This window comes from Camelina sativa, chromosome 8 (genome assembly GCF_000633955.1).
Source record: "Camelina sativa cultivar DH55 chromosome 8, Cs, whole genome shotgun sequence".
Classification (NCBI taxonomy): domain Eukaryota; kingdom Viridiplantae; phylum Streptophyta; class Magnoliopsida; order Brassicales; family Brassicaceae; genus Camelina; species Camelina sativa.
Genome location: NC_025692.1, coordinates 20,178,608 through 20,200,575, shown reverse-complemented (window position 1 = coordinate 20,200,575; position 21,968 = coordinate 20,178,608). Strand labels below are relative to the sequence as shown.

Sequence of the window (21,968 nt, the reverse complement as noted above, 5' to 3'; positions counted from 1 at the left end):
AAATGGGGGGGGGGGGGAACATAGGCTAAAACTAATGCAATAAAATCAGCTAGATTAATGATCATTCTTTTAATTAATGATACTCTATGCTTATAAAATTTTAGTAGCTTCAATGTTTTGATAGTAATTATGAATATTTTAAATTCATAGTTGACCATGCCAAAAATTATACATTATCGCTCTACTCAAGTCTGATCAGATGAGAACACAATCTTGTGGTTAATTATTCTCCAAGTTCAGGGTCAAGTTCAGGGTCAAGTTGAGAGTTATATATAATATAATTAACCATATGATATACATGTTACAAAGAAACAACAGATGATGCACCCAAAATGAGTACCTGATATATCTTCCCAGTGGTTATGTTTGGTTAGTGTGACACATGGAGAAATATTTATTAGTTCTCAAACACAATGTTAGTTACATGCATTTCCACAAATACTAATTAATCTGATCCTTCGTCGTCTTAAATGCATCGGAGAGTCTGAATGGCTACCTCTTTATTACAAGAGTGTTTTCTTCTTTGTTGTGTGCATTGCATGTTAACAACTAGAACATCACGACAGTGGCATTGAAAAGTTGTTGCTCCATACTCAGTTGGTCTTTGAGTTTTCAATGCATTTAGAAGGCAAACTCCTTCGCACCACTCCACCTCAGCACACATGCATGATTTTCTCTAAGCCAAGTTTCATTAATTGTTAAGTAGTTAAACCTAGCCCTAACTAGAATCAACCCCACAATTTAACAGCAAACATAAAGAAATATAGACATTGTTTATATATATAGACATTGTTAGCATCGAATAAATTTATAGAGAAGAAGAAAAAATGATGCCTTAAATTAAATAGAGAGCAAGCTTGGGAGAAAAATGGGCATTGAAGAGATTGCACAGTTGAAGAGATTGAAGATGTTGAAAAAAAATATTTAACACATTCAACTTAGAAAGTTGAAAAGATAAACTAATTAGATAGGAAAAGAATTCGACTTGTTCATCCAGTTTTTTGAAGATGAATGGGTTAAATGATATTCAACTTATTAATATTTTCAACTTATTAAGTTTTAAGCAAATATTTGAGAGACTTTGTTACTTGTTCGAACTTATTTGCTTGTGGAAGTTTTAAGGGAATTAAAGTGTCTAGCTACAACAGTTGTTTTTTTTTTGCTTACGCATAAAAAAGGATGCAATAAAAAAAAAAAAATTGAGATGGAAAAGTAACCACAGTGAAGGAACCTATCACACAAATTATTATGCAGCTTTACATGTCAATGTTGTCAGTGAAGAAGTCTTTGCCTGCCTTTTAGTTTTTAAGAAAAAATGTATTCTCGATCGGCTTTATTTGTAAATACAAATAACAAATCGGAGATGTCATATACAAATCGGAGATGGAAAAGTAACCATAGTGAAGGAACTTATCAATCAGTTTTATTTGTAAACTAGAACCAACCCCACAATTCAACAACAACCATAAAGAAAGATATAACATCGCTAGCGTCGAATAAATTCACAGAGAAGAAGAAAAAACGATGCTTTAAATTAAATAGAGAACAAGCTTAGGAGAAAAAATAGTCATTGAAGAGACTGCACAGTTGAAAAGGTTGAAAAAGTTGAAAATTTTATTCAACCAATATTTTCCATTTGAATTGAAGAAGTCAGAAGAAAATTATTCAACTTAGAAAGTTAAAAAATAAACTAATTATATAGAAAAAATGTTCAAATTGTCTAGCTAACAACAGTTTTTTTTTTTTGCTTACGTATAAAAAAATGATGCAATCGATTGATAGTTAAAAAAAAAAATCTAATTGAGATGGAAAAAATAACCACAGTGAAGGAACTTATCACACAAATTAAAAGGAATATTTTCTACGTAGAATTATATTATTCAGTTGAGGATGTTATTTATTTTAGTTTTCCAATCATGTCGTTTTCTTAGTGACTGAAACTAATGTGACTGGTTTTATCACGATCAGTGTGCAGCGTGCTAACAAAAACACAGGACACCTTAAATTATTACGCAGCTTTACATGTCAATGTTGTCAGTGAAGATGTCTTGCCTGCCTTTCAGTTTTTAAGACAAAATGTATTCTCCACCGGCTTTATTCTTAAATATATATACATGTACAAAATGTATAAACGAGGAATGAAGAGCTTTCAACTCAATTTCTCAAATGTGCCTGCAGAAGCTTTCTCGCAGCCAAAATAAATCCTGTAAAAGACTTTTCCATATTACAAATCTGAATCGAGCTTCTACGATCAGGAATATGAGACAAAAGATAGTCAGAAAAATCAAGACTTGCCTAAAAACAGAGGAGAAGGTCTAGTGGGTCTTGACTTAAACTCTGGATGAAACTGAACTCCAACATAAAATGGATGATCTTGAAACTCAATCCCCTGTTGAAACAAAAAGATTTTGCAGAGAAAAAAAAAAAAAGAAACCAAAACAAACAAGAGACCAAACACTAAGATGGTGTTTTCTTCTTTTTATATACCTCAACTCGTTTCCCTGTATCATCTTTACCCACAAGTCTTAAACCAGCTTCTTCAAGTACTTGAGCTACTTCTGGATTCACCTACCATCATTATTATATAAATACACCTTTTGTCACATCGTTGTTGTACATACATTCACTTTAGACCAGCTTACCACCGTTAATGAAATACCAACCTCGTAACGGTGCCTATGCCTTTCGTCTAGGTAACAAACGTCACCGTATCTGGTAAATAGAAAAAAAAAACTTGCTGTCTTTAAACCCTGAACTGAAAACTACAAGGAAACGGCAAAGATAAATGCCAACTTACAGTTTTGAAGTGAGAGAGTCTCGGTTCTGTAAATGTGTTCTTCGGGATCCAAGTCTCATTGTGCTTCCCATATGTGTTCTTGAGCCCTGTAAGGGGTAATATCAACAACAGTGAGAGAATGAACGGAACGGACTCCATTGATGGGTTTCTGAATACATGTTTGGAATGCATACTTCTGGCATAAATATAACAACAGGGTCAGGTGTCTGAGCATCGAACTCGGTGCTATTTGCTCTTTCCAAGCCCAAAACCTGAAACCAATGTCAGAGAATAAGAAAAAGAAAGATAAGACATAGTCTTAGGAAGATAGCAAGTTGAAGCTGTGAGTTCAGAGTTTACAAGATACTATATTTCTTACAGATCTGGCAAACTCAATTACTGCAATTTGCATCCCCAAGCAGATCCCAAGATAAGGAATTTTGTTGTCTCTGGCGTATTTGGCTGCTAAAACCATTCCGTTCACGCCACGATCTCCAAAACCACCAGGAACCAGAATGCATTCTGCGCTCTGCAAACAACCAAAAAGAGTGACTATAAATTGTCTGTCGGCAAACAAATTTCTCCTTTTCAATACACAAGTGGAGGGTTATGGACTAAATATTTAAATCAGAGAATCCTAAGACTGATATTCTCACCTTCAAGATCTTCCAAGCAGCAGCATGTGCCTCCGGAGTCTGCAAAGGAGAAAGTGATGCTTAAACGGAAAACAGTGATAGTGAGGCTAAAGAGTAAACTCTGGATCAGAAAGATGAAAGAAGATGAAAGTCATTAATTAATGATATATACCGATTTCTCACTTTCGTCATCCAGATCTGAAGCTGCAATCCATTCGATATGTGGCTTCAATGAACATGCAATGCAGGCATGAAGAAGGGCCTGCAATGAAGAGAAAAAGAAAACAAGGCGGTAGAAATTAAATTGGTACAAAACCAAAGTCTAAAATTTACTTTTTAAGTTTACCTTAACAACCGACAGATAAGAATCCGTTAGACCAATGTACTTTCCAACCATAGCAATTTTGACCTATGCATAAGAAAAGGACAGTCTCTTTGAATAAGAAAAGTCAAGGCTCTAAAACAAAGTTGTACTAGCCAGCTGTAAAATACACACATGATTTGTCAAGTTATCAAAAGTCTCAGCCATCTTAGTCCAGCTATCCAGATCAGGTGCTGTAGCAACGCTGAAAGAGATGAGTTATATGGAATCTCATGTTACGCTGAAAGTGTTCAATTATGATATCGGATGTAATGAACTGAACATTATAAAAAATGAGACTAACCTAGTTAGATTCAATTGTTTGAGAATCGAGTGATGAGCGTTTTGATTCTGCAGCAACAGCGTACATGGAAAACAACTTCAATAACAAAACACATATTTCTATTCCCTTTTCTTGCAAGAGCCTAAAAAGCATCAAACTTACACGGAGTAGGAGAGGAACATGCCAAATGTTTGGAACATCATGGATATTGAGAATATTAGCTGCCTGTAAGAAGTCATCAAGTAATATGAGATCCCAACCGCATAAGATAAACATCAGTTTAATAAATACATAACGTAGACTTCATACAAAACTTATACCGCCACATGACAAAACTGAGACAATTTTGCCTTTGTAGTTTCCAGCAGTGGCTGTAGAAAAAAGAAAAAAAAGAGACATGTCAGCAACTGTGACTGGACAAACATTTACCAAGGTGTATGCAAATTCTAACTGATCTGAGTAAATTTTGAAAGCGATACCTGAGCAGAGCGACATGCCAAAAAGTGAGGAGTCAATCCCAAAGCTCTTAGTTCTCGGACACTGTGTTGGGTTGGCTTTGTTTTCTGCATGAAGGTTAAAACAGAATTTAAAGTTAACCATCATTCTGAATAAAGTAGTCCAGTGCTTGAGCAGGTAGGAAATCTACCTGTTCCCCAACAACCCCCAGAACGGGAATCAAGCTCACGTGAATCAGGCAAAAGTTTTCTTGTCCTAGCAAGGGAAATATGAACAAACAAACATCATCAAGAATAAAAAAAGTAGAGAAAGCATACTAACTTGCTCCAGAGGAGATAGTTTCAGAGGCTTACCAACTGAGAATGACAATTGTCTCAAGGCCTCGATAAAAGGCATTGATTCGATGTCACCTATCGTATAAGCAGCAGAAAAAAAGAAAAGTAGATTTAAGGATCTTTAAGTAAACGAGAACCAAGATATGAATGGTATGGTAACGTACCAACAGTTCCTCCCAGCTCAATAACACAAACATCAGCTTGGCCTTCCTTTCCATCCACAGGAATCAGTGAGACTGACTCAATCCAACCCTTGATTGCATCAGTAATGTGTGGAACAACCTTAAAAACAGAACCCGGATTTAAATTGGAATCACATCACATGAGCAACGTACAACACAATCCTACTAATTCAACCACACAAAGTTTTACCTGAACAGTCTTCCCAAGGTAGTCGCCTTTGCGTTCCTTGTCAAGAACAGACTGGTTGAGAAAGAAAAAAAGGGGAAAACGCTCACGTTAAGCACGTTAAAGTTAACACTTAACAGCATACATATCTAACACAAGACAAAATAAATATGAGAGTACCTGATAAATCTTCCCAGTGGTTATGTTGTTGTCTTTGGTTAGTGTCACATCGAGAAATCTTTCGTAGTTCCCCAAATCAAGGTCAACCTTTAGACATGGTGATGAACACAAAGTCAAACAGCGATATATATTACATTCTTAAAACAACTATACATGTATCATCAGTGAGTGAGACTGAGAGAGATGTAGAGTGTAAAGAAAACAAGAAAACCTCTCCACCATCATCGAGTACAAAGACCTCTCCATGTTCAAAAGGGGACATAGTACCAGCATCAGTGTTCAAATATGGATCTGTATAAGATCAATTCCAAAAAAAAAAAAAAAGGCTCAAACTTTATTGTGTGAAACTAACAAACAGAGGAGTGCAGAGAGAGAGAAGAGATCTTAAAACCAATTTTAATGGAGGTAACTCGAAGGCCACAAGCTTTAAGCACGACGCCGATACTACTAGCTGTAACGCCTTTGCCAAGCCCACTCACCACTCCTCCAGTCACCAACACGTACTTCATCTCCTCCAATTACGAACCGCACACCAACTGTTTGTCTTATTGTCTGATCGGAAACTACAAAATGCGACTCTGGTTTCCCCAATCCAATCATAGACTTCTTTTCCAGGAATAATAAAATTCAACCACTAGTATACTCCCACGTGTCCCGCACTTTTCTTTCTTTCTTTTTTTCTGGTTGCTTAAAACGATCTCACTCTTTCCTTTAATATATAGGGGCATGTATGATATTGGATTAATGATTTTATAAGACTTTTGTTTTTTTTATTATTTTTAATTTTTATAAATCAAATTTTGTTATATAAAAGAGAAATACCATAAAATAACACTAAAACAATTTTTATGGACAATTATAGCACACATTCCCTAAATTTCTAAAAATAACATTATTTAACACATTAAAATATTTAAAATTAATTTTTAGAATTTTTTTTTAGGTTTGGATTTTCAATTTCACATTTAGAGTATACTTTCGAGGAGTAGGGTTTAATATTTTTATTTTCAACTAACATTAATTAAAATAAAACCCCTAGATTGGTTGTCCAAACTGGAGGAAAGGTGTTTACAAACAACGTTTATGACAATAACATTCTAGAAGAGCGAGCTAAACAATCAGCCTTCACGTTGGACGTTCTTGGGATTTTGGAAAGGGTGAAAGGAGGCAAGGAGGCACTAAGCTCCTGGAACTCATCAAGAAGCGTAGAGAAAGCCGGCCACTCCTCCGGCGCTTGCACCATCGCTAGTAACTCTGCAGAATCCGTCTTGAACCTCCAGCAAACAATTCCTCTGGAAAGGATATACTCCATCACCCATAATAATGCTTCCAACTCTGAATGAAGTGGGGATGCACTGCGACGTCGACATCTGGCACCCATAACTAAAGTTTGATCCTCACCATCACCACACCACCATCTTAGACCTGAATTTGGTTTCGTAGCTTTCCACGAACCATCAACTTGACAATGAATTATCATCTCCGGAGTGTGCAAGGAATCCGTCGAAACGGAATCAACCCTTGCAGCTATTTGGGCTTCCTCCCACCACAATTGTTCACGTAAGGCCTGATTAATGATGTCTATTGCCTCTGATTGTAACCCTTGAAATACTTTTTTATTCCTATATTTCCATAACCATCCTACCATCCACGGTATCGAACAGTGAGTAGTTCCTAAAGCCATAGGGGTTAGTCTTTTGCCATATATAAAATCTAAGTTAGAATAAATCGAACCAAATGGGAACTTGTCTGTGCGTGATCCAACAAAAATCCTCTCCCAAACCTGACGAGAATGAGTACACTCAAATAAGGTATGGTTAATAGACTCTTTCTCTAAATCACATCTCTTATATACCGTGTCAGAATTAACTTCCCGAGAAGCTAATCGCACCGTCACCGGAAGAGAGCCAGATGCGATTTACCAGAAAAAGTGTTTGATTTTAGGTAATACCTGAAGCTCCCAAGCCTGAGCCTTCAGGACATTAAAATTGGGTTAAGTGAGGTTATAAGGTAGCTTAAGCTATGAAAGCTGAAATTGAATTCGGTTCCAACTTTAGAGTAGGATTTAATATTTTAAATTTAAGATTTAATTTTGAAAAATTAATTAATGCTATTTTTGAAATTTTAGAGATGTTGAGCTAAGTTTGTAAAAAAAAACTTATTTTGATGTTATTTTTTGAGAATCTCCTTAAAAAATTGAGAACAGAAAATATTTAAATGCTGCTGCTAAAGTTTATTTAGAATTTAATAATTGGGAACGAGTTAATATTTCGGAACCCGCAACGTTTTTGGTTTACTTCAATTCGAATGGTATTTCGGCTCGGTTAAACCGTAACAGTTTTTGGTTCGGTTGATCAAAATTCGACGCCTAAACCCTAAAAGTCATAACCTGAACCTAAGTTTCACAATCCTAATAAGAAGAAGAAACCTTACAATTGAAGTTTCGATTATACAGCGAGCGCCAATGGAAGAAACCTCGAAGCGGTCGTTGCCACCTGAGCTAATAGAAGAAATACTAAGCAGGACTCCTGCTGAGTCTTTGAACCGATTCAAGTGGACGTGCAAGCAATGGTACGATCTCATCACCGACAAGAGATTCGTGTACAGTCACTTGGATCGCTCTCCGGAACGTTTCTTAAGGATCGATGATAAACAGACGGTTCAAATCATGGATCCGGTGACCGGAATCCATAAAGATTCACCAATCCCAGACGTGTTTCGCTCTCCATATTCGTTTGATTCTATGGTTCACTGTGATGGACTCATGCTTTGTATGTGTCATTACTCGAGTTTCCGACATATAAGAGGCGCCACTCTCGCAGTATGGAATCCGGTAACGAGGAAAATCAAACGGATCGAACCCTTGGTCTGTTACTCTGAAACTGATTACTTTGGGATTGGATACGACAATACATGTCGCCATAACTACAAGATCTTGAGGTTTTCTGGTCCTCTGTCTCGTGGTGATCCAGAGTGTGAGATATATGAATTCAAGTCTGATTCATGGAGAACTCTTGGTGCTAAGTTTGATTGGTCTGTAGATACTCAGTGCATAGGTGTGTCAGTGAAGGGTAATATGTATTGGATTGCTAAACGTACAGAGAAGGAAGAGTGTATCCTCAGTTTTGATTTCTCCATGGAAACGTTCAAGGACATATGCTTTTTTCCTTGTTGTAAATATCGACTGGACAGATACTCTTTTCTTAATTGTTGTAAAACTCGAAGCTTAGGCTGTTTCAAAGGAGATAGACTCTCTTTGTTACTACAACATGGTGATGGAGTGTGGTCAATGGATATTGAGGTGTTTGTGAAAAACAAATTGAGTGACAGGGTTGTTTCGTTTAGCAGATATTTTAATGTCACAAGCCCTTATCTTCCGGCGTTACAGTGTTATTATAATAAGTCTCATCCGGGACACTTCATTGGCAAGCACAACAGTATCATGGTATGGTGTGGAGGCAGATGACAACAAAGATGAAAAGTGGTGTACTGGCATCATTCTTTACCACATTGATGAAGGTGGGATCAGAAAACAAATTGAAACAGGGCGACATGAAGCGTTACAGTACGATGGCCCGTTTATTTGTAGCTACGCGTATGTTCCAAGTCTGATTCCAGTTCCAGAATAAGAGGTTTGTTTCTTGTTCTTAAAACTCTGTTTTTTTCTTTTGGTTCTTTGTGTTTGTTGATCCTTCTACGTACCATTTGTGTTGAAATCAGCTATACATATGTTATTGGCATACGCTACTGGTTTTGGATTCTGTAATGATCTTGGGAAGTTGTACTTTTTGGTCTACAGTAGCATGTGTACTCCCTTGGCCGAGAGGTTATGCGATGGAGACTGCAGCCGCTATCTAGAAATCCCTTAGACCTTCTCCAACGGGGGTTCATAGAAGGGTTGTTAGTGTTTTATGGGAAAACAATAAATCAGAAGAAAAGAAAAAAATTAAGGGAGCCTCTTATATAGTATAACCTTGTTTGATCTAAGAGACGATACGGTTCTGTTGGCCTTTTTCTCTCTGTCTCTCGCGATAGAAGTCCCGAATCGACAAAGGAAGAAGATGGAAATCAGAGGAGGTTGAGGTTGGGGTTGGAGGTGATGCATAGCGGAGGAGATTTCGTGATTAGGTAAACGAATTAGGGTTGTTTGATTTTTGATCCCAAATTAAGGTTCTTTGATTTTTGATCCTCTCTCAAGGTATCCCTTTCTCATTCACTCTCTCTCTCTCTCTTTCATTTGATTTCACTTTTAGCTTCTTCAGTTTTGTGAGAGGCTGTTGGGTTTGGTAGTAGAGCATGTCTCTCTTTTATACGACTTTGGACACAATTCCTAAAATGATGTTCCATTCTGAAGTTAAGATTGACATTTGAGTGAAACTATAGCTATGGAGTGCATGATTCAATTGATATTGAACACCATTCATCATAGGTTCTGTTTTTTTCAGATCGTTTTGGTCCTGTTTCTTATACCGAGATTTTATACTTCCAGGTGCATAATTTTAAGTGATTCGTGTTCCAGCGTTTTGCTGCTGTAATTATGAGGATTAGAGAGCCAAAGACTACAGCGTTGATCTTTGCATCTGGGAAAATGGTATGCTTTATAGACTTACAGCTTGTTTCGTCACTTTTTTCTCACATGCCTTGATCTACCATGTCCTTCTTTTCTAACGGCCATCTATGTTTTCCAATGTAGGTGTGTACCGGAGCTAAAAGTGAACATCTGTCAAAGCTGGCTGCAAGAAAGGTAACTAGCTTCTCTTAATGCGGCTGATGTTCTTCTAGTAGCACTTTAGTTAGAGACTTGATATTATTCTAGTAGGTATTTCTTCTATGTTATACTAAAGAAGTTTCTTTTTCTTGTTCAGTATGCTCGGATTGTTCAGAAGCTTGGCTTTCCTGCAAAGTTCAAGGTACTCATATGTCTATCTCTGTCCCTGATCCAACATACACTGTATTATACTTTTCTATCTCCATCAGCAATTGGTTTGCTTTCGTATTGGAAGGATAAACTATGTATACAGTCTAGTAATAACATAGCCGATTACATTTTGCAGGATTTCAAGATACAGAACATTGTAGGCTCATGTGATGTCAAATTCCCGATTAGGCTTGAAGGTCTTGCATTCTCTCATAGTGCTTTCTCAAGTGTAAGTGATCTCAAGCATTGTGATCATATATACTTGTAAGATGGAGTTAAATCGCTCTGATGATTCGTACCTCTCTCATCATTGATTGTTAGTATGAGCCTGAGCTATTTCCAGGATTGATATACGAGCGGTGTTGATATCGTATTTACTGGTCATGTCCATGCTTATGAACGCACGGTATGCTCAAAATTGTGTTAGCTTCTTTTATTAGTCATCAGAAAAAACTTATGTCAGTTGTGATATTAATTTGGGCAAATCAGTATTACAATTAATCATTTTCCCTATTTATGAATTGCACTTCTATTGTAATGTTTATTATGTTTTTTATTATGTTTGGTATGTTTACAAATTAATTAAATGCAATATTTTTCTATTTTTATAAAATCTTAAATGTTTACACATTTATACTATTTCTATTCTATTTAAAATTTTCAAATTTCAAAAAATAATTTTTTAAAAAATAAGAGACCCAAAATTAGAACTTACCATTGGAGGAGAAAATTTTAACTAAGAGATCATGAGTTCTTATTTACAAAACAATACACAATTAATTTTTTAAAAATTCAAACAGTAATTTTTTTTACTGAAAGACGCATCAAATACACGCCGATGCACATGCTCTAAGATCCCCCCATTAATCTTGCTCTTAGCAATGGTGTGAGCTTGTAGGGTTTTAGGTTTTGGTAAGAACAAAAAAAAACCAATAAGAAAATTTGTAATGGATGGAAATACTTGTCATATATGCTACATCCAAAGAGTTACATTTTACAAGAATCTAAAGTAAAAACACCCAAAACCTTTTTTTTTCTTGCTTCTTGATCCCTTTGTAATTTCCTTGTAAGCTCGTTAATCCTTATGACGAAAACTTCTTTAGACAAAAGTAATTTTTGTGGAATTTATATTTCCACTAAATTATGTAAGATTGATTAACTCGTTGGTTTCAGATGTATGAAAATGAAGGTTTTAGACCCTAACCTAAGCCTAAAGGTAAAAAAAAACTCTAAAGACCAATATCAATGTTGAGTAAAAAAAACTACCACTTGTATAGAAAAAAACTGAGTTAAAAGTTAAAACTACAAACTTAATCAATACTTCAAAATATTTAATTGACTTTTTTAAAAAGTCTTCGTGGACTAAGTATAAATCATATAAAGAAATGACCAATTTGAATATTTAAAGACCAAATTTTTTTAATATAATGTTGGCACTAGCCTGGAAGAACAATGACCTTCATAAAAAAATAAAAATCCAAAATTTCAAAAGCTTTACATTTTTGACAATTTGAGGTTCTCTTCTCAAAAGATCATCTTTCTACAAACTCAGATTAAATGGGTTGCTCCATCAGTAAAGACCCAAAACCATCGAAGAAGACGATACTCGAGAAACCATTCGTGGACATCAGAAAGCTTTACATCCTCGAGGAACAAATTGGGTAAAGGCCAATTCGGTATAACCAGAAGATGCATAGAGAAATCAACGGGTACGACTTACGCCTGCAAAACCATACTCAAGACGAATCTAAAGAAGGAAGAAGATGAACAAGCCGTGAAGAGAGAGATTCGTATCATGAAGCATTTGTCTGGTCAACCAAACATCGTCGTGTTCAAACGTGCTTACGAGGATAAAGAGTCTGTACATATCGTTATGGAGTTCTGTGGCGGTGGTGAGTTGTTTAAAAAAATCGAAGCTTTATCCGATGCTGGCAAGTGTCACTCTGAGAAAGATGCTGTTGAGATGATTAGGCCTATTGTGAATGTTGTAAAGGTTTGCCATTTCATGGGTGTGATGCATCGTGATCTAAAGCCTGAGAATTTTTTGCTCTCGAGTAATGATAAGAATGCTGTGCTCAAAGCTATTGACTTTGGGTGTTCTGTCTTTATAGAAGAAGGTAAGATTCCTTTCTTTGAGTGTGTTAGTTTGGTAGGTTTTGGATCCGACTATGTTAGTTTGCATTACTCATGTGCGAAATTTGGTGACTTTTGTTCCTGTGGACAGAGATTGGGACTCACAAACTGAGTTTAGAGGTTGATCTTTGTTATAATCATCTTAGGAGTTTGCTAGATTTAGATTTGGTATGTAAATGTTTTGAATCTATAATCTTTAGTATCAGAATCTGCGTTTGGTTGCTTCAGTCATGAGAAAATTTGGTTACTTTTGTTTTAATCCATAGAGAATGTTTTCAGGTATGCGAAATCAGTTACTTTGGTTCTTATTTTTCTCATATGGTTTGACTCAATGCATTCTTCTGAAACCAACCAAAACAGGAGAAGTATACCGGAAGCGTGTCGGGAGTGCTTACTACGTAGCTCCTGAAGTATTACAGGGAAATTACGGGAAAGAAGCAGACGTTTGGAGTGCAGGGATTATTTTGTACATCCTGCTCTGTGGCAAACCTCCCTATGTGGCCGGTAAGAACTTGAAGCTACTGGATTTGTTTTCTCTTGGTGTTTGATCTGTAGTTTATAGGATTTATGTTGTGTAGAAACTGAGCAAGAGCTGCTCAAAGAGGTATTGAAAGACGCAATTGATTATGAGAGTAAACCATGGCCTTTGATATCTGTGAAGGCAAAACATCTTGTCAAAAAGATGCTTACTAAAAACCCCAAGGAACGGTTCTCTGCTGCAGATGTTCTTGGTAAGTTCCTTTATTTCTCTTTTCTAGATATTTCTAGAGCCAACACAAATGTTAAATCTGTCTGTGATTCTAAAGAACTCAAATTAGATGGGGCAATCATTGTTAGTGTTTAGTGGGTGGGATTTAGGTGAGTTCCAAAAGAAGTTTCAAGAATCTAGAATTACGCTCTCACTATGTTTGTTGAGAGCTTCTTTCCTCAATAGAACTTTAGGAGTTCAAGGAATCTTAAAGTCTTGTTTGTGTTCTGTTTGTAACGCTTTACTACTATCCTTGTTTGTTGTATATAGGACATCCATGGCTAAAAGACGGAGAAGCTTCAGATAAGCCTATTGATGGTGTTGTTTTATCCCGTTTGAAGGAGTTTCGACGTATGAACAAGTTTAAGAAAGTAGCTCTAAAGGTAAAGAGTGTCCCGGTTCTATCTAATTTATGTTACATATCATATCCTTGCAAATGATCTTTCTTCCTATGATTGTGTATGAAGCATCGGTTATGATGTGTGCAATCTGATTTGCAGGTTAGTGCAGCAAATCTATCAGAAGAGGAAATCAAAGGTCTTAAGACACTGTTCACCAACATTGACACCGACAAAAGTGGCACAATTACTCTTCAAGAACTCAAAACAGGCCTGACCAGACTTGGATCTAAACTCACTAAAACCGAAGTGGAGGAACTCATGGAAGCCGTGAGTTATCATCATCACATCTTTTAACTTGCCATTTTCTGATCACGTGTCAAATCCAAAATCTTGAATAACAGAGAAGTACATTTCAGGCTGATGTGGATGGTAATGGAACAATCGACATAGACGAGTTTATCTCTGCGACGATGCATAGATATAAACTGGATAGAGATGATCATTTGTACAAATTATTCCAACACTTTGACAAAGACAACGACGGGTAAGTTTCTTTCAAACTGTGAAATGGTTTGAACTGTGAGATGTGAGATGAAAGTTTAAACTAAAATAGAAACAGTGAAGAGTTGGAGTTGAAAGTTTAAACTAAAATGTGAAATGGTTTGTCTTATACAAAAGGCACTTAACAAAGGAAGAGTTGGAGATGGCTATGAAGGAGTATGGTGTAAAAGATGAAGAAGGTAGTATCAAAGAAATTATAACCGAATTCGATAGCGATAATGTAAGTTTTTCCAATCCAATATATCATACATAAAACATTAGACCTGTTTTTTGTTTTTTGAAACCTTGTAAGTGATGAACAACGTAACTCTGTGTTACAGGATGGAAAAATAAACTTTGATGAGTTCCGCACAATGATGAGAAGTGACAGCTGCCTGCGGGCATAAGGGGAACTTCTTCCAATCAATTGAATCATATCGGAGAAAACCAAAGTGAGAGAGTTAGTTTGAGCTGTCAAATCCCTATAACGGACTCATTAATTCTTTTCGTATTTGTGTTAATTGTGTTCATTATTAAGTGTGATAACTTTGTCAATATGATTCTATAAATATTTGAGAATATTGGTATCAATTGTTACATGAGATGAGAGGCTCTTATATAGCCGATACAATTGATTTACCAATACTAAACCAATATTAACCAACACTAAACCGGTACACATTTGATTACTCTAATATGCATACAATATGAATATTGAGATTTAATAATATCTATTTTGTAAAATTGTATAGTTTTCTTCTTTTGTCAAAAGTATTTTTATATACACATAAGAATATTAAAAACAAAAAAACTCTGAACCCCTCAACATTATTGGTTTACTTTAATTCGATTGGTATTTTTTGGTTCGGTTGACCACGATATTATAGCGCTTAAAGTCTTAAACCTAAGTAAAAAAAAAAACAAGAAACCTTATCAATCAAGAAACCACATCTCTCTGTTTCAATCAAGTGTTCATGGCTTCTTCTTCGACGCGTTTGTTGCGGTTTTTGCCATTTGAGCGAATAGAAGAAATACTAATCAGGACTCCTGCTGAGTCTTTGAACCGGTTCAAGTCGACGTGCAAGCAATGGTACGATCTCATCACCGACAAGAGATTCGTGTACAATCACTTGGATCGCTCTCCGGAACGTTTCATAAAGATCGATGATGATCAGACTGTTCAAATCATGGATCCGGTGACCGGAATCCATAAAGATTCACCAGTTCCAGACGTGTTTCGCTATCCACATTCGTTTGATTCTATGGTTCACTGTGATGGACTCATGCTGTGTTTCGGCAATGACCGGATTTACAATCTCGCAGTTTGGAATCCGGTAACGAGGAAAATCAAATGGATCGAACCCTTGGTCTGTTACTCTATAACTGGTTACTTTGGGATTGGATACGACAACACGTGTCGCCACAACTACAAGATCTTGAGGTTTTCTGGTCCTGTGAATTCAGGTATGATTCGTGGAGAAGTCTTGATGCTAAGGTCGATTTGGATGTAGATACTGATTGCAAAGGTGTGTCAGTAAAGGGTAATATGTATTGGGTTACTGATCAAGAGTTTATTCTAAGTTTTGATTTCACCATGGAAACGTTCAAGAACCTATGTGTTTGTCCTGCTTTCCGCGAGACTAGACGATTAGCCTGTTTCAGTGGAGATAGGCTCTCTTTATTACTACAACATGGTGACGAAGAAGTATCAACTGAGATTGAGGTGTGGGTGACAAACAAGTTGACTGATGGAGTTGTTTCGTTTACCAAATATTTTAATGTCACTAGCCCTCAGCTTCCGTTGTTTCATTACCATACTGATGTGGCTCGTCCGGGATACTCCATTGGAAAGCACAAAATTATCATGGCATGGTGCGAAGGATATGTCAAGGAAGATGATGATAAGTGGTGTGCTTGCATTACTTTTTTCCAAATTGATCAAGGTGGGGTCAGAAAACAAATCGAGACAGGACGACATGGATCTCACTACCGTGACCCGTTTATTTGTAGCTATTTGTACGTTCCAAGTCTGATTCCGATTCCAGACTAAGAAGGTCGTTTGGTGTTCTTAAAACTCTTTTTTTTTTTCTTCTTTGTGTTTATTTATTGTTGATCAATGATCATACTTCTACCGTGTATTTTGACATCAACTATGTTACTATACTGCAGATGTTATTGACATAGACTAGTTTTGGATTCTGTAATGATCTTGACAAGTTTTACGTTTTGGTCCACAGTATGTGTAAACTATTTGATAAAAAACTCTTTCTACTTATTTGGTTTCCAATAATATGTCTTAATTTCGTCTGGATTGGTAGAGAGTAAATCAATGTCTCAACTATGTCTCAAATAATAATGAAAAACTTGTTATCGTAGTTGAGATCATACAAGTTAAACAATACTTTGCATTATCAATCTATCTCGCATTTTTTTCTTCTTTGTTCATGCTTGTAGGAGGGATGATGTCAATATGGTCGGTGTCCTTGTTAGTCTTAGAAAATCCCATATACTATATCCAATATAAGGTTGTAGAATTGAATGATTAGTACATAATGCATAACCTGAATGTTATATACCTTTGCGATACTTAAGTTTGAAGAAGAAATTACAGATATGAGTTAGAGATGGAACACAGAAGAATTCGAAACACCAATATCCCTCGGCTTGGAGTTTTCTCTTCTTGATATACTTAACTTTTTTTGCTTGATCCCAAGTAAGTGTGATTCAAGGTTAATGAGATGGTTCCTCAACTCGTCACCCGACAAACCCTTGAGGTTTGGGAAGTCGTAGAGATCGGAGGCGTGATTCTTCCTCTTGTAATCACTTAACCCATTGAACTTTCCAATGATCTCTTGTATGGCTCGTGGGTTATCTTGAGGCTCAGGCCAGACATGGAGATCGTTGTCAGGGCCGTAACAGATGAAACCGACAGAGTTGCCGCAAAGAACAGAGAGCTCTGTTGCCTTTTTCTTAAAAGTAGGAAATATCTGTTTGAAAAAGTTCTTCTTCGCCCTCTTAAAATCATCATCACCACCGGACTTGTTTGGATTTTTATCACGAGGAGCGATGTTGAAAGGTAGAGAAGACGAACGTAACTCTGATTGATTTTGCAGGTCGGAAGGTATTACACGAGAGTTATCAGTGGCCGGAAAATAATCGCCGCAAGAAAGCCCTAACATGAGAGGAGAAGAATCCGAAACACTAAAAACCTTGGAAGCAGCAGCACTAGATCCCAAACTGGAAACAACAGTTTCGTGAGAGTCACGGATAACGTAACCCGACTCTCCAAACCCTAATCGATCACCCGAAGAAGCCGCCACCTTGTGGTTTGGGATGATGGCGGCGGCGTTCTCTGATACTCTGAGATGATCATTGCGCTTCTTCGAGTTTCCTCTTATTTTCAATATAGTCATCTTTGACTGCTTGATCCCAACTAAGTGGGAGTTAAGCTTAGCGAGATGTCTAAGCAATTCTTCATCCGACAAACCCTTGAGATATGGCAAGTCGAAGAGATCGGAGGCGTGACTCATCCTCATGTGATCGCTCAACGCATTGAACTTCCCAACGATCTCCGGTAAGGCTTGTGGGTTATCTTGAGGCTCAGGCCAGACATGGAGATCGTTGTCCGGACCGTAACAGATGAAACCAACAGAGTTGCCGCAAAGAACCGAGAGCTCTGTCGCTTTCTTCTTAAAAGCAGGAAATATTTGTTTGAAATAGTTATTCTTCCTCTTCAAATCATCATCACCACCAACTTTATCACGAGGAGCCATAAGTTTCGATCGGAGTAGAGAGAAAGAGAGAATAATGTAATAATTATGGGAAGTGAAACAAAAGCTAGAGAAGGCACAACGGCCATAATATAGTGACAAGATCTCCCTAATTAATTAGATTTTCCTTTGTTACATAGTTAAGAAAGATTTCCTAATTTTCCATCAGAATAACGACGGTTTTACTATGTTTCCTTTTTTCATTAGCTAAGAATATATAAGATTTCCTATTTCCATACGAATATTCACGGTGTTGATATCTTTTCCTTTTTAAGCTATTGACTTTGAGTGTTCTGTCTTTGAGTGTGTTGTTTGATAGGTTTTGAATCCGATTATGTTAGTTTGTGTCTCTTTGCATTAGTCATGTGCGAAATTTGGTGACTTTTTTGTTCCTATGCAGAGCGATTGGGACTCACAAACTGAATTTAGAGGTTGTTCTTTAGTAATGTTTTATCATCGCTCACATTTGGACTCAAAACTGAAGCTAGAGGTAGATTTGGATTTATGTAAATGTTTTAAATCTATAACATTTGTCTTACACAAGTCTCTTTTAGTAGCAAAATCTGCGTTTGGTAACTTTAGTCATGAGAAAATTTGGTTACTTCTGTTTTGATTCATAGAGATTCGAATTTGGTGACTCATTGTCTTTTCTTGAACAGATTGTTTGGTTCTAACTTCTTCATAAGATTGACTTGATGCATTGTGTCTGAAACCTACAAAAACAGGTCGTGTTGGGAGTGCTTACTACGTTGCTCCTGAGGTTTTAAGTGGTAGTTACGGGAAAGAAGCAGCCGTTTGGAGTGCAGGGATTATTTTGTACATGCTGCTCTGTTGCAAACCTCCCTATGTGGCCGGTAAAAACTTAGAGCTACTGGATTTGTTTCTTCTTGGTGTTTGATCTGTACGTAGTTTATAGGTTTATGTTGTGTATACATTGTAGAAACTAAAGAAGAGCTTCTAAAAGAGGTATTGAGGGACCAAATTGATTATGAGAGCAAACCATGGCCTTCAATATCTTCAATATCTGTGAAGGCAAAACATCTTGTCAAAAAGATGCTTACTAGTTACTAAAAACCCCAAGGAACGGTTCTCTGCTGGAGATGTTCTTGGTAAGTTCCTTTATTTATTTTTTCTAGATAGTTCTAGAGCCAACACAAATGTTCTATCTGTTTGTGATTCTACAGAGATTAATTTAGAAGGGGCCATGATTGTTAGTATTTGGTGAAGATGTATTGGTATGTCTGAAGTAGTGTCTGTGTGATACAAGAAGTGATAGAGGATTGTAGGTGTTTTATGTGTGTGAGGAGTTTTTAGAAGGTTTGAGAAGGCAATATTGAAGGAAGGTTTGAGGATGAATTGAAGAGAAAAATTACTATTTATTTGGTTAATTAAATTGGAGTTTTACAAGGAAAAGGAAAAGGAAAATAGCAAAAAGCAAAAAGTATTTTTCTAATGGAATTTGGAAATCTTCTCCTATGGTGATTAGGAAGTCTTGATGGGTATATAAGGAGGTGTTGGGCACGTCCTAGAGAAGCAAGAGAGCTGAGACATAAAGAATAAAATCCTAGAGAGCTTTCTCATTGTGTGCGAGTTTCGCGGTTTGGTGCTTGGGTTGTTCAAGCTTCTTTGTTCGTCGGTGTGATGTGTGTGTGAAGGTTGCTCAAGAGAGTTGAAGATCTGAAGTCTAGGCTCAGGGGAAGTTTAGCCCAAGGTTAGGTTATCTTGATTTGAATCTAGGCTCGGTGTGAGTTTAGTTAAGGGTAGAGATTTATCTTTAAGATTTCATCTTATAAAACGGAGCGGTGAATTAAGAGGGTTGTGCTTGATTTACGCGTTTGCGAATAGGTTGTATTTGCTTTCCGATTCTAGTGGAATCGAAATCTGGATGTGGTCCCGGGGAATAGGAAAAACCGAACCTCGTTAACAAAGCTCTTGTGTTATTTACTTTCTGCAATTTATTATTTGACCTCATCCGCATTTACATTTGGTGGGTAGGATTTAGGTGAGTTCCAAAAGAAGTTTCAAGAATCCAGAACTATGTGAATCTTGAAGTCGATACCGATAATGTAAGTTGGTCCAATCCAATACATTAGACCTGTTCTTTTAGACCTGTTATGTTGAACAACGTAACTATGTGTTACAGGATGGAAAAATAAACTTTGATGAGTTCCGCACAATGATGAGAAGTGACAGCTGCCTGCGGGCATAAGGGGAACTTCTTCCAATCAATTGAATCATATCGGAGAAAACCAAAGTGAGATAGTTAGTTTGAGCTGTAAAATCCCTATAAAGGACTCATTAATTCTTTTGGTATTTGTGTTAATTGTGTTCATTATTAAGTGTGATAACTTTGTCAATATGATTCTATAAATATTTGAGAATATTGGTATCAATTGTTACATGAGATGAGAGGCTTATAGCCTATACAATTGATTAACTAATACTAAACCAATATTAACCAATACTAAACCGGTACACATTTGATTACTCTAATATGCATACAATATGAATATTGAGATTTAATAATCTCTATTTTCTAAAATTGTATATCTTTCTTCTTTTGTCAAAAGTTTTTTTTATACCCATCAAAATATTTAAAATAAAAACTCTGAACCGCTCAACATTATTGGTTTACTTTAATTCGATTGGTATATTTGGTTCGGTTGATATTATAGTGCTTAAAGTCTTAAACCTAACTAAAAAAAGGAAACAAGAAACCTTATCGATCAAGAAACCACATCTCTCTGTTTTTCAATCAAGAGTCCATGGCTTCTGCGAAGCGTTTGTTGCGGTTTTTGCCACCTGAGCTAATAGAAGAAATACTAATCAGGACTCCTGCCGAGTCTTTGAACCGATTCAAGTCGACGTGCAAGCAATGGTACGATCTCATCACCGACAAGAGATTCATGTGCAATCACTTGGATCGCTCTCCGGAACGTTTCATAAGGATCGATGATAAACTGACGGTTCAAATCATGGATCCGGTGACCGGAATCCATAAAGATTCACCAGTCCCAGACGTGTTCCGTTATCCACATTCGCTTCTTGATTCTATGGTTCACTGTGATGGACTCATGCTGTGTTTCGGTGGTTACCCGATTTACGATAGAGAAAGAGACGTCGATCTCGCAGTTTGGAATCCGGTTACGAGGAAAATCAAATGGATCGAACCGTTGGTCTGTTACTCCGAAACTGATGATTACTTTGGGATGGGATACGACAATACGTGTCGCCATAACTACAAGATCTTGAGGTTTTCTGGTCCTCTGTCTTATGATGATCCAGAAGAGTTTGAGATATATGAATTCAAGTCTGATTCGTGGAGAAGTCTTGATGCTAAGGTCGATTTGGATATAGATATTGATTGCAAAGGTGTGTGAGTGAAGGGTAATATGTATTGGGTTACTGATGAAGAGTTTATTCTAAGTTTTGATTTCACCATGGAAACGTTCAAGAACGTATGCGTTTTTCCTAGTACCCGGGAGACTAGTCGATTAGGCTGTTTCAGTGGAGATAGGCTCTCTTTATTACTACAAGATATGCAGGATGATGAGGAAGAAGTATCAACGGAGAATGAGGTGTGGGTGACAAACAAGTTGACTGATGGAGTTGTTTCGTTTACCAAATTTTTTAATGTCACTAGCCCTCAGCTTCCGTTGTTACATGTCCATACTGATATGGCTCGTCCGGGATACCCCATTGGAAATCACAAAATTATCATGACATGGTGCGAAGGATATGTCAAGGAAGATGATGATAAGTGGTGTGGTTGCATCACTTTTTACCAAATTGATCAAGGTGGGATCAGAAAACAAATTGAGACAGGACGCCATGGACCTCACTACAGTGACCCGTTTATTTGTAGCTATGTGTACGTTCCAAGTCTGATTCCAGTTCCAGACTAAGAAGGTTGTTTGGTGTTCTTAAAACTCTTTTCTTCTTCTTCTTCTTCTTCTTTGTGTTTATTTATTTTTGATCAAGGATCATCCTTCTACCATGTATTTTGACATCAACTATGTTAGTTTTGGATTCTGTAATGATCTTGACAAGTTTTACGTTTTGGTACACAGTAGTATGTGTATCAGAATCACTCAAAATGGACATGTAACTATTTGACAAAAAGAAACTTACTACTTAACTTGGA

General features: G+C 36.8%; 3 protein-coding genes and 3 pseudogenes across 3 annotated transcripts; 5 read left to right on the top strand and 1 right to left on the bottom strand.

Annotated features, from left to right (window-relative positions):
* LOC104707615 (CTP synthase-like) lies at positions 1,981-6,037 on the bottom strand. Its single transcript, XM_010423990.1, has 22 exons — positions 5,766-6,037; positions 5,586-5,665; positions 5,375-5,461; positions 5,219-5,269; positions 5,011-5,128; positions 4,865-4,921; positions 4,702-4,766; positions 4,535-4,618; positions 4,376-4,426; positions 4,218-4,280; positions 4,077-4,123; positions 3,908-3,977; positions 3,758-3,820; positions 3,584-3,673; positions 3,433-3,471; positions 3,156-3,305; positions 2,971-3,048; positions 2,798-2,883; positions 2,664-2,712; positions 2,488-2,568; positions 2,296-2,389; positions 1,981-2,204 (listed from the first exon to the last, which is right to left on the bottom strand). Exons 1-22 carry the CDS (start codon positions 5,881-5,883, stop codon positions 2,155-2,157), a joined length of 1,671 nt encoding a protein of 556 aa, XP_010422292.1. The 5' UTR covers positions 5,884-6,037; the 3' UTR covers positions 1,981-2,154.
* On the top strand, positions 7,810-9,566 carry LOC104709729 (annotated as a pseudogene).
* On the top strand, positions 9,747-10,767 carry LOC104707616 (TATA-box-binding protein 2-like). Its single transcript, XM_019228558.1, has 5 exons — positions 9,747-9,965; positions 10,068-10,118; positions 10,240-10,284; positions 10,429-10,521; positions 10,614-10,767. Exons 1-5 carry the CDS (start codon positions 9,912-9,914, stop codon positions 10,656-10,658), a joined length of 288 nt encoding a protein of 95 aa, XP_019084103.1. The 5' UTR covers positions 9,747-9,911; the 3' UTR covers positions 10,659-10,767.
* LOC104707617 (calcium-dependent protein kinase 31-like) lies at positions 11,757-14,672 on the top strand. The gene is given in 9 exon segments (XM_010423992.2): positions 11,757-11,948; positions 11,950-12,409; positions 12,786-12,929; positions 13,004-13,156; positions 13,444-13,556; positions 13,674-13,841; positions 13,931-14,058; positions 14,193-14,295; positions 14,396-14,672. Coding segments are annotated over 9 exon segments (1,434 nt in total). The 5' UTR covers positions 11,757-11,849; the 3' UTR covers positions 14,462-14,672.
* On the top strand, positions 15,029-16,104 carry LOC104709728 (annotated as a pseudogene).
* LOC104707613 lies at positions 20,590-21,729 on the top strand (annotated as a pseudogene).